This window comes from Colius striatus, chromosome 13 (assembly GCF_028858725.1).
Source record: "Colius striatus isolate bColStr4 chromosome 13, bColStr4.1.hap1, whole genome shotgun sequence".
Classification (NCBI taxonomy): Eukaryota; Metazoa; Chordata; class Aves; order Coliiformes; family Coliidae; genus Colius; species Colius striatus.
Window position 1 is genome coordinate 8,590,902 of NC_084771.1, and position 13,417 is coordinate 8,604,318.

Below are 13,417 nucleotides of genomic sequence, written 5' to 3' on the forward strand. Positions count from 1 at the left end.
CCTTCCCATTCTTCCATCCTAGGTCAAGGCTCTTCAGTAAGAAGAATCATGGAGTCTCAAGGATTCTGCAGCAAGGTACAGAAAGGACTCAGAAAGGACAAGCCTCCTTTGTTTTGTACAAGGATTCAGGTTCTGAGTGATAAGGAACCAGGGAGTTGGGTTTAACTAACCTGGCCTTTCTAAGGAAGAGGGGATTTCTGCACTCAGGCTTTGGTTTCTGCTTCTCTTTAAGGATGAATATTTTGGTCATCTGAGGAGTTTGTTATTGAAAGAATAAACCAGCATCTAATAATATTTATAGACTAGCACACAGGTTAAATGCTATTTTATAACACACTTCAGGAGACATTTTCTGTGTGTACTCATAGTCTGATTGTTAATATATTAATTACAATAGATGAAATGAAACTGAAGCCATCACAATGGTTACTGCCAGAAAAGTAACCAGTAAAGCAGAAAAATTCTACCCATTTGAATTTTGACTTCTAGCTTGAAGTCACTACGGTTTTAATGACTTGAAAACGTTGTCTGAAGTGCTCCATCAGCTCAGTGACCAGAACAACTACCCTGAACACAGCTTCTCGCTGAGAATGCACACACAGCTGCAGCTCACAGGCACTTCATGGTCTGCCATTACAGCCAAAAAGGAGGAATTCTAATGATGGTGAAAATGCAGATAAATCCCCAAGGAAACTTGCACTCATTCAGGATTCTAGATGAGAAGGTAAGAAGCTCCTGCCCTTGGGAGTGGAATGGGAAATGTATTTCTCTTCAGATTTTCAGCTGTATTAAATTCGTAATGCTGAGGCGACTGCTGGGTACCCCCACCCTCTTAGAGTGGGGCCTCTGAGCACTTTAACAGCAAACCTGATCTGTCCATTCCTTCTGTGTGAATACAACAGAAACTCTCTTTTTCTCTTAAGGGCTGAGTCACTATTAAAGGGAAATACTGTAACTTGTGTAGTGTCTCTGGCATTTTAACATCTGCTGTCACATACGGCAACTGCAATTCTTTTTTCATGTCCACTCAAATATAGACTCAAAAAGCATCACAGCAGCCATACTGACTGCCACCAGAAGTTACTGACTGCCACCAGAAGTTCTCCAGGAATTTGGCTTTTTGTAACCATCCAACAGCAAATAATTTGGGAAAAAGCAGAAGAATCCAGAGCAGCCCTTTGTCAGCACACCTTCCCAGGAACAATTCCAACAGCAGAATTTGCTGCTTAATCTCTTTTATGCTGCTGTTCCAAGAGAATGCATGCAGGTTTCCTAGAACCTAACAATTAAAGTAGTTTCAGCTTCACACACACATAGCAAAGAGAAACAAAGGTGATGATTTCCTTGGCCTTGTTTCCTAAGGGCTGTGTGGGGTCTGTGCACGCCACTCGCTCTGAACGCAGGGAAAGCTTTGGGACAGAGCTGTGGCTCACTCCTGCAAGCTGAGAAAGGCAGCTGGGTTTGGGATTGCACTTCTTTGCAGTGCTTGTCTCCAGAAGCACACGTCACACATTTAACTGGCACCTCCTCTTTCCAGGAGCCATGGGCTGATCTGCCACATTTCTGCAGCTGGCTCTGTGCAAAACGTTCCAGGACACCATTGCTCAGACAATACCTCACTTGATGGAGTCTCTGCCACAAATACAGCTGTGCAGACCACTCCTCCTGTCAGAGCCCTAGTGAGCAAGAATACAACTTTATCCCATTTGCCTGGCTCAGTTCTAAGATGATGACAGTTCTGCCAAAAGGAGCTTTTGAATCTATGCCCAAACCAATGTGTGTGCAGTGCAAAACAGCGACAGCTACACCAGATACGTGCAATAGGACACATGGTGTGATTTCTGCTAGAGATGTTCATGGTATTAAAGGGACTTTCTTAAAAGATACCTGCCATCCTTACCTCCCAGTCCATGTAGTCACATACATCTTCAAAGTTAGTGAGTAGAGACACTGAGCAGAAAAGCCGTGGCAGCTCATCCCTCGTCATTGGGGGGAAACGACTATCTTTAAGGGCACTGTTGAAGACAAAACAGAATTTCAAAGGATTTTTTTGTTTGTTCATGGTTTTTTTTTCCTCTTTTTAAAGTTCAAGGATCTAATGAATCAACTGAAAAGTATAAAAGACAAAAAATCCTGATGAAGTGATGACCAGCCTGATAACCCAGTTGGCAGTGGGCACTGACCAAGAATCTCAACCTTTTCCTTAGGCAGTTGTTGCAGTTCCTGGCTGGCCACTCAGGCAGTGTTCTGAGGCTCAGTCCTTCCTCAGCTCTTTTTGCTACTGTGGTAATCTTATTAATGAAGCAGCCAAAAGGTTTTGGAAGAAGTTACAAAAGCAATAGCTCTTCTACTTGCAATTTACTAAATCCCTTTCAAAAAGGATTAAACTAGACAACATAGAGGGGAAATTCTACAGCCTGCAATGATCAAACATGAAATACAGCAGTTGAACTGTAGAACCTAATTAATCAGTGAAAAAAAAATCCAAACAAGCTGTAACATTCTCCAGAAGAGAGAAACTCATGCTCACTGCAAAGGTCAACGTGAAAAGGTCAAAACATCTGAGGGCTCTACACACCCGTGAAGCTACAGACAGGACTTGAAGATGTTCTGCAAAGCAGAGGTAATGATTAGTAACAGGGAAGCTTGCAAACAGCTAAGCTAATCCTCAGGCTAAGGTACCATTCTACAGGCAAACATAGACCTGATGGGGAGAAATTCAACAGAGAGAGGAGCAACCTGTGTCTGCTCCAGCACGCTTTGGAAAACACAGAAGTTCACAGCCAGTGAAAGCAGCACCACAGTAGGGATGTCTAAAAGCCTACTTGGATAAGCTTGGTCAAGAACCAGTTAAATTGGAAAAGAAAAGGTTAAAGGGAGATGGGATCTCCTAAATTTTTGTTCTCTTAAGATTTGCAATGTGACATGTATGAACACAAACATGCTCATCTCCAACAACAGCCATCTGAGTTTTGACATGAGTGAAGAGAATTTCAGAGGCTCACTACAGTACTACCAAGTTCTTCACAGACTTCATTGTTTCACCTGACAATTAGATTGTGCTTATTCCTTTCCCTTGGCATACAGCCAGCAGTTGCCATTAGCTGATATAATTACAGCCACAGCCATGGTGTTTAGAATATAGTTGCCGCCCCTGCATCAGATCCCAGATAGAGCAGGATAACTTTATTAAAGCAAATCAAATAAGGATGCATAAGCAAACCACCACAAAGCTTAGCTAAAGGAAACCATGATATGTACAGCAGAAATAGCTTCCCATCCTGAATTCAGCCCTGTACCCCTCGATGTATGGGAAAAAACAAATCCACAGATGTAAAGGGAGGACACTGCACACAGGGAGAGCTCAAGCCACAAGTCCACCTTAGTGTTAATAACCAACAGCAGGTAGCCAAACTAATGAATAGAAGAACATGGTAAATATCCAGGGGTGCTTTCCAGGAATCCAGCTGCTTGTAGCTGAGGTGTTTGGAGCCAGAGATGGCATTGCTGCACTTCATCTTCTCAGCTTTAATAAGCACATACATACATGCTCTTAATATTTACCCTCTTCTACTAAAACCTAAAACATGATGTTCAGAAACCCCAGTCCTCTTAAAAATCCATTGTTAGTACAAGTTTGCTTATATGCAGATGTCTCATTTCCCTGAGGTAAGCTGTACCTCTATTACATAACCAATCTGTTTGAATACACCACTAAAAGCAAACAGAACCAAACTTTGCTTCACTAGCAAACCAAGTATCCAGTTACCTTAGGGAACAACTGTAGACACAGATATTGCCAATACCTGTTTAAACCTGATTTTCCTAATTTATACAACAAGCTTTCCACGTAAAACATTTCCCACACTGGAAACATTTACAACATTCAAAAAGTTCCCCCCCTACTTGATTGTAGGAGCCTCTCCAGCTTTCAGTTCCCCTTCCTAAAGCTGCCAAAACAGTGTGAATTTCAGCCTTTTGAGGCAAAGGTTGTTTACTGTGGGTGTCAGCCTGATCCCAAAAACAGCAGCAGTAGAGGTCTCAGGCAAATTCCCACTCACTGAAGATCTGCTGCACTGGCATTCCGATAGGAGAAACCATCCTTAATTTAACATACTTCACGTGGTACAGCACCAAAGTTCACACAACACACAGGTAAGCCAGGTCTCAGCCAGCCTGCCCCACTGCTGAGGCAATGATCTGAAGTAAGATGGGTGAATCATGACAAATTTGACCATTGGTAAGAAGGTGAGATATGAGACCTTCATGTGAACACCATGGAAGCAGAAAGGCACACAAAGGCACAACAGCCTCTGACAGTACAGCAAATCCAGTAGTTCATAGAATCCCAGCATGGTGGTGGGGGCTGGAAGGGCTCTGCTAAAGCAAGAGTGCAGGTGGGTTTGGAAACCTCCTGAGAAGGAGCCTCCACACCCTCCCTGGGCAGCCTGGGCCAGGACTCCCTCCCCTCAGCACCAAAGGAGGTGTTTAGCTGGAATTTTTTGTTTTCCAGCTTGTGCCCATGACCCCTTGTTCTGCTGCTGGACACTACACGAAATCCAGCACAAGGTGAGCATCAAGCCCAGCCAGGAGAAGGTGTGCTTGGCTTCCTCAAAAGCCTGTTCCTGGTCAGACTGTGAGAACAGAAAGCCACAATTCTGTCAGCATTCTTGGCTAGCAGAGGAGATTTTGTTCTGTGTATTTGATGGCAGGATTATTTTTGCAGCATTTGAAAGTGATTTTACCACCTTATTCAACCCTCAGTTCTGCCAGTGGAAGGACAAAAGGAACAAACCCTGACATACCAGATACCACATTTAGAAAATACTAACTCCATGATGTTTCTGTTAAAAGTAAGAAAGGGTAAGTGCAAATAACTACTAAAAAAAGTTGGGAAAATTTGGCAGAGTTTAAAAACTACTTTTAAAGGAAAAAAATATCCTAATTTAAGAATCATTCTCTAAACCATCTGTTCTTTATTCCTTAATGCCCAGAACTACTTTACATATATTGCTGCTGACTAAATTCAAGTACATGGTAGTGAGAGTGGAAGAGCAGCAGTACCAAGAAAGGGAAATTCTGGCTGGCCAAGAAAGGACAGAGCTCTGCTCCATGTTCAAAGTGAAGCAGACAAGTCAAAATTGAATCCTGTTCAAAGGGAACTATTTTTAGACACAAAATTTTTAGACACACATACACACACAGAGCCTTTCTAGTGAAATATTTATGCAGTCTTGGATGTCCTACTAAGATCAAGTAATTGCCAGTCAAAAATAAGTACCCCAAATTGTTCCTCAGCCATCGGTTCTGCTTCAGCTGAGCCATGCCATGCAAATCTCAGCTTCTCCTCAAATCAATGTATCTGGCCATAAGCTCTCCAGAAACATTCTTCAATAATTTCATTTTCCACATCCCACTCCTCCTTGTATTAGGGACACAGAAAAGCTCACAAATGCTTTAAAGACACTGAAGATCTTTAAAGAAAATGAAAACCTTCAAAGTCTTTGGAGCTACCATGCCAAACAGCATAAAGCTAAGCAAAAAAATCAAATTAAGGTTTATATTCCTGAAGACCACATCTTGTCTTTGTAAAATTCCACCAGAGAAGCTCTGGGAATCATCTGAAAGAACAGTAGGAGCACATGAACCAAAATGCAATCCACCCTTGTGTTGTCCAGCTGTCATTTCTGTAGGCTACAAAAATGCTTTAGCAAACAAAAAATGTTAGCTTTTGTCTTAAAGAACCTTTAAGGCTCCTAAATGTGATGGAGCAGACGGGAAACACACAGGAGGACACAAACTGGGGAAGTAAGAAACGGTAATGGAGCTACCTTACTCAGTTTGGAAGTGCCTGAAAATCTGTGATTGAATTGAAAGGATCTTTTAAAAAATGTAATAGCATTTGGGCATCAGAGATAGTACAGGAGGGCTGAGGTGAACACAGGTAATTACACTCATCAAATCTTTAATTTCTCTTTTTATTGTTATTTAATTACAATTATTAAGGGTCAAATTTCTCACTGAACCTCTGTTTTGGGGACAGTCACATCTACAGACCCAAACTGCATCCAGACTTTAGGTACAATTGGATCTCATTGTGTACGTTACTGGAAATCCTCTGGGGGCTCACACCTACCAGAGGGGAAGGAGATGCAAAGGCAGTTGTCAAACACTGGGCACGATACAAGTAATACTTTTATAGGAAGTGTTAATGAGGCAGAGACATCAAGTGACTCATGCAGTTTAGGAGGATTGCACAGTGAGTCAGTGACAGAAGCCAAGATCTCAGACTCCTAAAAATCTACTTTTTAATGACAGCCATTCTTTCAGAGTCTGCTCAGCTACCAGGTACAAACTGGTGGTTCTGAGGATTCATCACTGATAAACTTGATCAAAGTCATCCCATTTAAGAAACGACTTTCCCATTACTTTTTCAACTGACTCTGCCCAATGTTCTCGGAACCAGATTCCAATGCTGAACTCAGATAAACCAAGCTGTAAGTTTTTTGGCATCTAAACAATCCTTCAAATGTCATAATCAGAGTTATGAAATATAGGCCAAAGTTCTCATTTTACACACTATTGCCCACTTCTGATAAACAGTACACTGGCACTACTTTTAGACAGCAAAAGACTTCAATCCTGTCTGCCCTGAAACTCCTTTTCATTTAGCTCAGTAAGTTCAACCCTGAGATTCTCCATTCCTTCCCTGAGCAAAACATAGTTACCTTAGAACATGTACCTGAAGAAATGGCCCCATGGCAATAAACTGAGTCCAAAGGGCCCAGATATTGTTCTTCAATTCACTCAAAACCACCTGAGATTAATGAGTGGCAAACTCCCTGGATTTCAGACAAAGAGATGACAGCAGCAAGAGACACTTGGTGCCAGGGATTCAGAAAAAACAAGGTGTCAGTATTTACTGTCTTTTCCATTGCAGGGTTACCCATCAGTGAAATGAGTTCAGGTTGCTACTTTTTCATTCATTAACTTCAACCGGAAGAAATTCAGGAACACTTCAGCAGCTCACCAGCATTTCCCTCATGCAAAGCAGCTCACACAGCTCGGTTTGGCAGAGACCAGCAAAAAACAGCAGCTTCTAAGTCACGATCTGCAACTAATTTTTTAAGGCAGAGAAGCAGGGCAGAGTGTGCTCTTCAGCAAGTGAAATGATCATGAATAACATTCTCCCAGCGTAAGAGATCAGCCAGCCTCACACAGCCCACATGGCAGCCTTCTAACAGCTTTTATTTATGACCAGCAGAGTTTTGCCAACTTAAATGGAGATTTGGAGGAGTGATTTACATGCCTCACCAAACCACTTCAGTGCAAGGGAAAATAACATATTTCTATTGTCTTGTTTTTTCTCTGTCAGACTGGAAAAATTTCCAGGAAACAAAACAACTGTGAATGACGTGTTTATCCTGAACCCTCCCTTGCATTTGGGAGACAGAAAGGGAAAGAACAACATTTCTCCTTCCTGCACATTCTGTTGGTAAGTGGCAGTCACAAGGTAAAAAAAGACATGCACACGTGTTGCCATTTGGCACAGAAATACTCCTCTCAAGTTCTCAGCCTGTTTTATTAGCACAGTGCAGCAGGTGATGGCAGCAGCGTTTCAGGTGGGAGAAATAAAATATCCATCTGACATCTTGGCTCTTCATCAAGCTTTTTTTTAACTGAAGGATGCCAGAAAGTCTCTCTGCCAATCTCTGTCTGGATTCAGACATGTAGTTCAACAGGAAGAAGGAATATTCTGGTACTGTTTTACACAGTTATTTTAACTTGGAAAAGAATATAATTCCTCAAAAAGACAACTCAGAGCACACCAATAAATTGTTTAGAAAGGCTCATCAGAAAAGGCAACCTCCAATCACTGACTACATAAGACAATTCAGCCTCCAAGCCAGAGGTGCCTAAAATAAGTTGCCCTTATGTCCTCCAAACGCCTTAACTCTCTAGTCATGGAAACTGTTAACTGGTTACTCTCAGCCAGGCTGCAGTTCCTGATGTGACACATTCGGCACTTTGACACATCTGGGTGCTCTGAATTTATCAAGAGTTGTTTGGGTTTTTTTTCTTTTAAGCAACTATTCCTAACTGGATATGAACAGAATCACAGAGTCTCAAGGGTTAGAAAGGACCTGGAGAGCTCACCCAGTGCAACCCTCCTGCCAGAGCAGGGCCACCTAGACTAGGGCACACAGGAACTCATACAGCTAGGTTGGAATGTCTCCAGAGAAGGAGCCTCCACAGCCCATCTGGGCAGCCCCTGCCAGTACTCCCTCACCTCAACAGGGAAGAAATTCTTCCTTATATTTCTTTGGAGCCTCTTCTGTTCCAGCTTGTGCCCATTGCCCCTTGTCCTGTCATTGGCCATCACTGAGAACAACCTGGCTCTATCCTCCTCACACCCACCCTTTAAGTATCTGTGAACATTAATGAGGTCACTCCCCAGCTCCCTCAGCCTTTCCTCACAAGGGAGATGCTCCACTCCAGCATCTCTGTGGCCCTGTGCTGAACTCTCTCCAGCAGTTCTCTGTCCTTCTGGAACTGAGGGGCCCAGAGCTGGACACAATATTCCAGGTGCAGCTTCACAAGGGCAGAGTAGAGGAGGAGCAGAACCTCTCTTGATTTACTAACTACAGCCCTTGACAGGCTTCTTGCAGATGGCACAACATTGATGTAGGAGACATTAATCCATTGATTTAACATATCTGTTAAGAGCAGATCCCAAAAGGGCAAGAGAATGCTGTAAACTTTCTGTTATCTATTTCAAACACTTTCTGAAGAGAACATACAGTTTGTTCACAATGTCCTGAAGGACAAACCGATATCCTGAGTTTGTATCATCAGTTTCAAATTGCTGAGTGACAAGAAAGAAAAGAACCTCTGGGCAAAAGAAAAACCATCTACCAAAGAGACAGAAACCATTACTCACTGACTGCAATCGCTTCCTGAGCTCCTCTCCCAGTCAGATAACAGTGAGAGCAGGGACAGGAACAACTCCATTTCCCAGCTGGGTTTGGATGTCAAAAGATCTAAAAACTTGAGCTTTAAGGAGTCTGCTGAAGTCAAGACATCTAAATAATGTTGGGAACATTATTCTCCTAAATCTAAGGGATATTAAAAGTCCCAGCTTCCCCTGAGGGATGGAGCACTTCAGCACTCTGAGGGATGCCCAGCTGTGCTGGGTGCTCATACCAGCACTGTGCAAGCCATGGCCAAATGGCTCATGGTCTGCAACAACCCAGAAGTGGCTGTTGCTGTTGATGATAGAACCCAGCAAAGTCTTTACAGCCTCCACTTCATGGGGCTACTTTCAAGAAGACTGCTGAAAAAAAACCTGTAACAGGAGTTAACAAAATCTGTACTAAAAATGGCTTGTACCTACAGCTGTAAACTACAGCCTGTTGTCAACATCCATCACTGAACTGGAAATTCCTGAAAGATCTATTTATAGAAGTAATAGCTTAGATATAAGTAAAATACACAGGGGGAGAAAGAGGTGTAATTCAGAGATTTTGTTTGGAGCACTCCTGAAACCTGCAGACACACAACTGGAATTTACTGCATCCAGCTGTTTCCACATCATTGCTTATTTGAGTTGTACATGAAGTGAAGCAGCTGTTACCTCCTGTTCCTCGTGGTGCATGAGCTCATTGATGCTGCATTTGTGCAGAGGCAGCTTCACTCCATGGCAGGCAGTACAACAGTCACTGAGGCATCAGGCTGTAGGCAAAGGGTTATGGAAACCTTACAAAATGTCTTTAATGCACCCTGAGTTTGATACTGACTGCAGTCACAAGGGGAAAACAATGGAATGGCTTCAGCTATACTGACTGCATGTGCACATGGACTGTGCCACCCAAACACAGTTACTAAGTAAACCACACTGGTATTGCTGATAAGGGTCTGGGGCATTGTTGTATTTCCCTGGACAAATTCACCAGTTGTTGAAATCAACAAAAGAGCCCTTTGCAGAATAGTTCTATTATTCAGAATATTTCTAGGAGGACTTAAAATCGCCAGGCAAATCCTTATGTGAACCTTGATTTCTTACTCTGTCTCTCTTGGCTCATGGTATCTGCACAGAGCAACTCCACAGCACACGTGGAATAGCTCCAATGGTCTGGGATGCTTCACAGGGAATCTCCAGGCAAAGTGAGCATCTGTTAAGACATGGAGCTGACCTGCACCTGCACCATCACCACTGCCTGAAACACCAGCGGTTTCACTGCTGCTGGCTCTTCTTCTGGGCCTGTCAGTCTCCTGCACATACCAGATGAAAATGATCAAACCCCCTCTTACAAAATTTCTCATAAGAAAAGAAAGCTTATAACGCTGGAAGTGGCAAAAGCCAAGGCTTCCATACAATTCACCAGAGCTTTTAAGCGGAAGAAAGAATAACAATGTCTTTGCTACTCTGCCAATTACCCAGAGAAATATTCCATCACACTCTGGATTCTTCCAAGTAAAGCTGGCTCATCATTATGCCACAATGTTACACTGTGTGGACATGATACCTGAAATGCATTTCTCTTTCTTACTGCTATAATGTACCAAGGAAACAGCGAAGGCTTGGATGGAGAGGTCCTGAAAAGTTCAGGAGAATTCTATGTGTTCTTCTGGCCTTTGAGTGGAAGAGTATGATCACAAAAGCTGTAGCTCTTGCATCTGCTCCCATCAGAGAACAAAACGCAGTTGGAACAAAAAACAATCCCTGAAGTAACATTATTAAGATAATTAGGACACTACAAGAGTCAAGTTGCTACAGCTCCAACCTCCTGTCTCCTGAAGCCAGAAATCTTAGGCTAAATGGCTTCTGTGGTCCTAAAGGATTTACTTTTTTCCTTGAATGTGGGGAAAGAGCAAACAAGTTAAAGACTGAAGACTGCATTTGTTTCACACTCTTTCAGTCCTGCAAGGTGTGGGGGCATCATTTTGCATTGCTATACAATGTGCCCTGTTACACTGAAAAAACCCTCCATTTTAACCCAACTTCAAGATGTAGCAGAGCTTCAGCAGTAACTGAGAGGTGCACCTGCACAGGTGTCTGCTGAGCCCAAATCTTCACCCAACAGGGCAGTAAGTGAGAGGTTCCTCTCACAGCAAAGTATGACAAAGCCTGCAATTGCTGTGTGTGCCCAAGAGTAGTATAAAAAGCTGGAACAGCTACATTCGTACACTCCATTCTGCTAAAACTGAACCAAGTTGAGAATATCCATGCAAAACAGTCTGTACTCTGAATTGCTCAGCATGGACCTTGAACAGTGTTTTCTCACTACAGGGGAACATAAGGTAAAGCAGATGCATGCAGCAGTCTCTTCGTAGGTGGCAGCTTCTTTTCTGCCTTCTTCTGTATCATCCCTCACCCCTCCCTTCATCTATCATCCTGCTGGGATAAATGAGGACAATGCAATTCAAAAAGGCGTGACAATTGGTGTGTCATACTCCTGCAAACACTCAGGAAGCTGAAAGGTGTCAATTGCCATGGAAATGCCCTGGTTTGATACATCAAAAGCAAACCCCCAGTGCTGAAAACAATCTCACCACAACACAATAAGCTCAGTAAGCTCATCACAGTCATTCCAGACGCTGATTTAAAAATTGAGTAACAACGCTGACCAGGGTTTAGTGTGGAGGTTTTTGTTTGGTGAGCACATGGAAACAGGCTAGTCAGAACACTCTAATTGAGCTCCAACTGGACTCAATTATAATGTCACTAAAAGGCTCTCCAGCAGATGGCAAAGTTTAGATCATTAACAAAAACGAACTGCTCAGTTACATTTAGAACTGTACAGCTTGAGCAACACGAACCACTCGGAGCCCAAGGAGCATAAAAGAAATCTCTACAACTCTTTACATCTCCAGCAAGTCTCAATATTGACCCAAGATCACCATTTCACCCCAAAACAGATACTGAAGACAAAAATCTTGACCACACAAAGACCACCACTTCATTGCTGAGTTCAACCCTCCTTTAATCCATTCACCAAACGTGACTCCCCTCTAACGATGCACTCAAGTCATAACTTCAAAAAAGAACAAGTTCTGCTGAAACATTTTTAATTCTTTATGAACTTTCAAAGGCCTCATCTTAAGCACATATGGAAAACTATGTTTCTAAACATCTCAGCAATGCACTGATATATAAATACATTGAAGGTGTAAACGTTCAAGTGAAACCAACATCCTGCAGCTTGTAAAAAGGGGTGACTTTTATTGTACTGTTGAAAGTCTGGAACAAAAAAACCCAAGCCAGTACTTCATTTTCTCAGTATTTCTTTTGTCACCAGAAATACTATAAACTGTTATTTTCATATAAAAATACAATGCAGTTGGACTTTATTATTAGTTGTCAATATGACACAACCAAAACAGTAAATGCAGGGGATGGAATTTTACAGTTAAGCTCAGTTTGGTACCATTTATCACAAATACAGAAACAATGCTTTATGACCAGACCTCTGAAACCAAAATGAGAGAGAAATTACATCTATATAATCAGGTTAAAAATAAGGCAAGCAAAAGGCACAGTAGACTATGCAGTAACTGAACTGAGAAGGAAAATGTCATATTCACTGAAGGTGTTGCATTAAGTGTTTGACAGAAAACGAGTAAGATAGAATATTCTGAAACATGAAGGTATTGATGACTATTGTCTTATAAATGAAAGGTGACAGAACCCAGTCTTGAAATTCCCGAGGAAGTGTGTAAGTTGAGAATAACCCAAGGTCCACAGTGTCTTAAAGACTGGAATGTGACCACTTGTAATACAAGGCATTGAACAGCACCCTGGCTTGTTTCCCAAGATATGCCTTTCATCAATATCACTACTTGCTTGGCTGATGTTTAAACCAGCTGGTTTTATCTGAGTGCAATCTCTTACACATCCTGCCAGTACATCTGCAAAGTGATGCAAATCTGAGTGCTGTCAGTGTAAAGGTTGGTACATGAGCTCATGGCATCTTATTAACGCTCAGGGAGCCTATAAACACAGTGCAAAAGACAGGCACGAGATGGATCCCTTGGGGCACGTTCTATGTAACATGACCTCAGGGAAAGAAATAGCCATGCCTTACTTCATGGGAATCTGGGGTTCCAGACACCTACATCTGCTATCCTGAAGCCATCCTTAGAAGGCAGGCATGAGAATTACTGTATCAGGATAAAACCTAATTCCTTGTTTAAGCCAACAAACAGGGCTTCTTACCAGCTTTTTTCCCTGTTAATTCTGGGTAGGTGTAGGTTTGTGCTTCGTACATGGATCTCATGAACAGATTAAGCTCTGATTGCTCAACATCTCTACAAATCACCAATTAGATAAGAGACTATATTTATTATTATAAACACATTCCATCCAGCTGGACGCTTTGCTTCCTGCACACCCCTCCCTTGATCTTCCACACACAAA

General features: G+C 42.4%; 1 protein-coding gene across 1 annotated transcript in view; it reads right to left on the minus strand.

The window, feature by feature from the left end:
• AMMECR1 (AMMECR nuclear protein 1) overlaps positions 1 to 13,417 on the minus strand; it is a 72,982-nt gene that overhangs the window by 14,048 nt on the left and 45,517 nt on the right. The window contains exon 4 of the mRNA XM_062006998.1: positions 1,901 to 2,015. Within this exon, the coding sequence (XP_061862982.1) occupies positions 1,901 to 2,015 (115 nt within the window). The remainder of the gene's footprint in view (positions 1 to 1,900; positions 2,016 to 13,417) is intronic.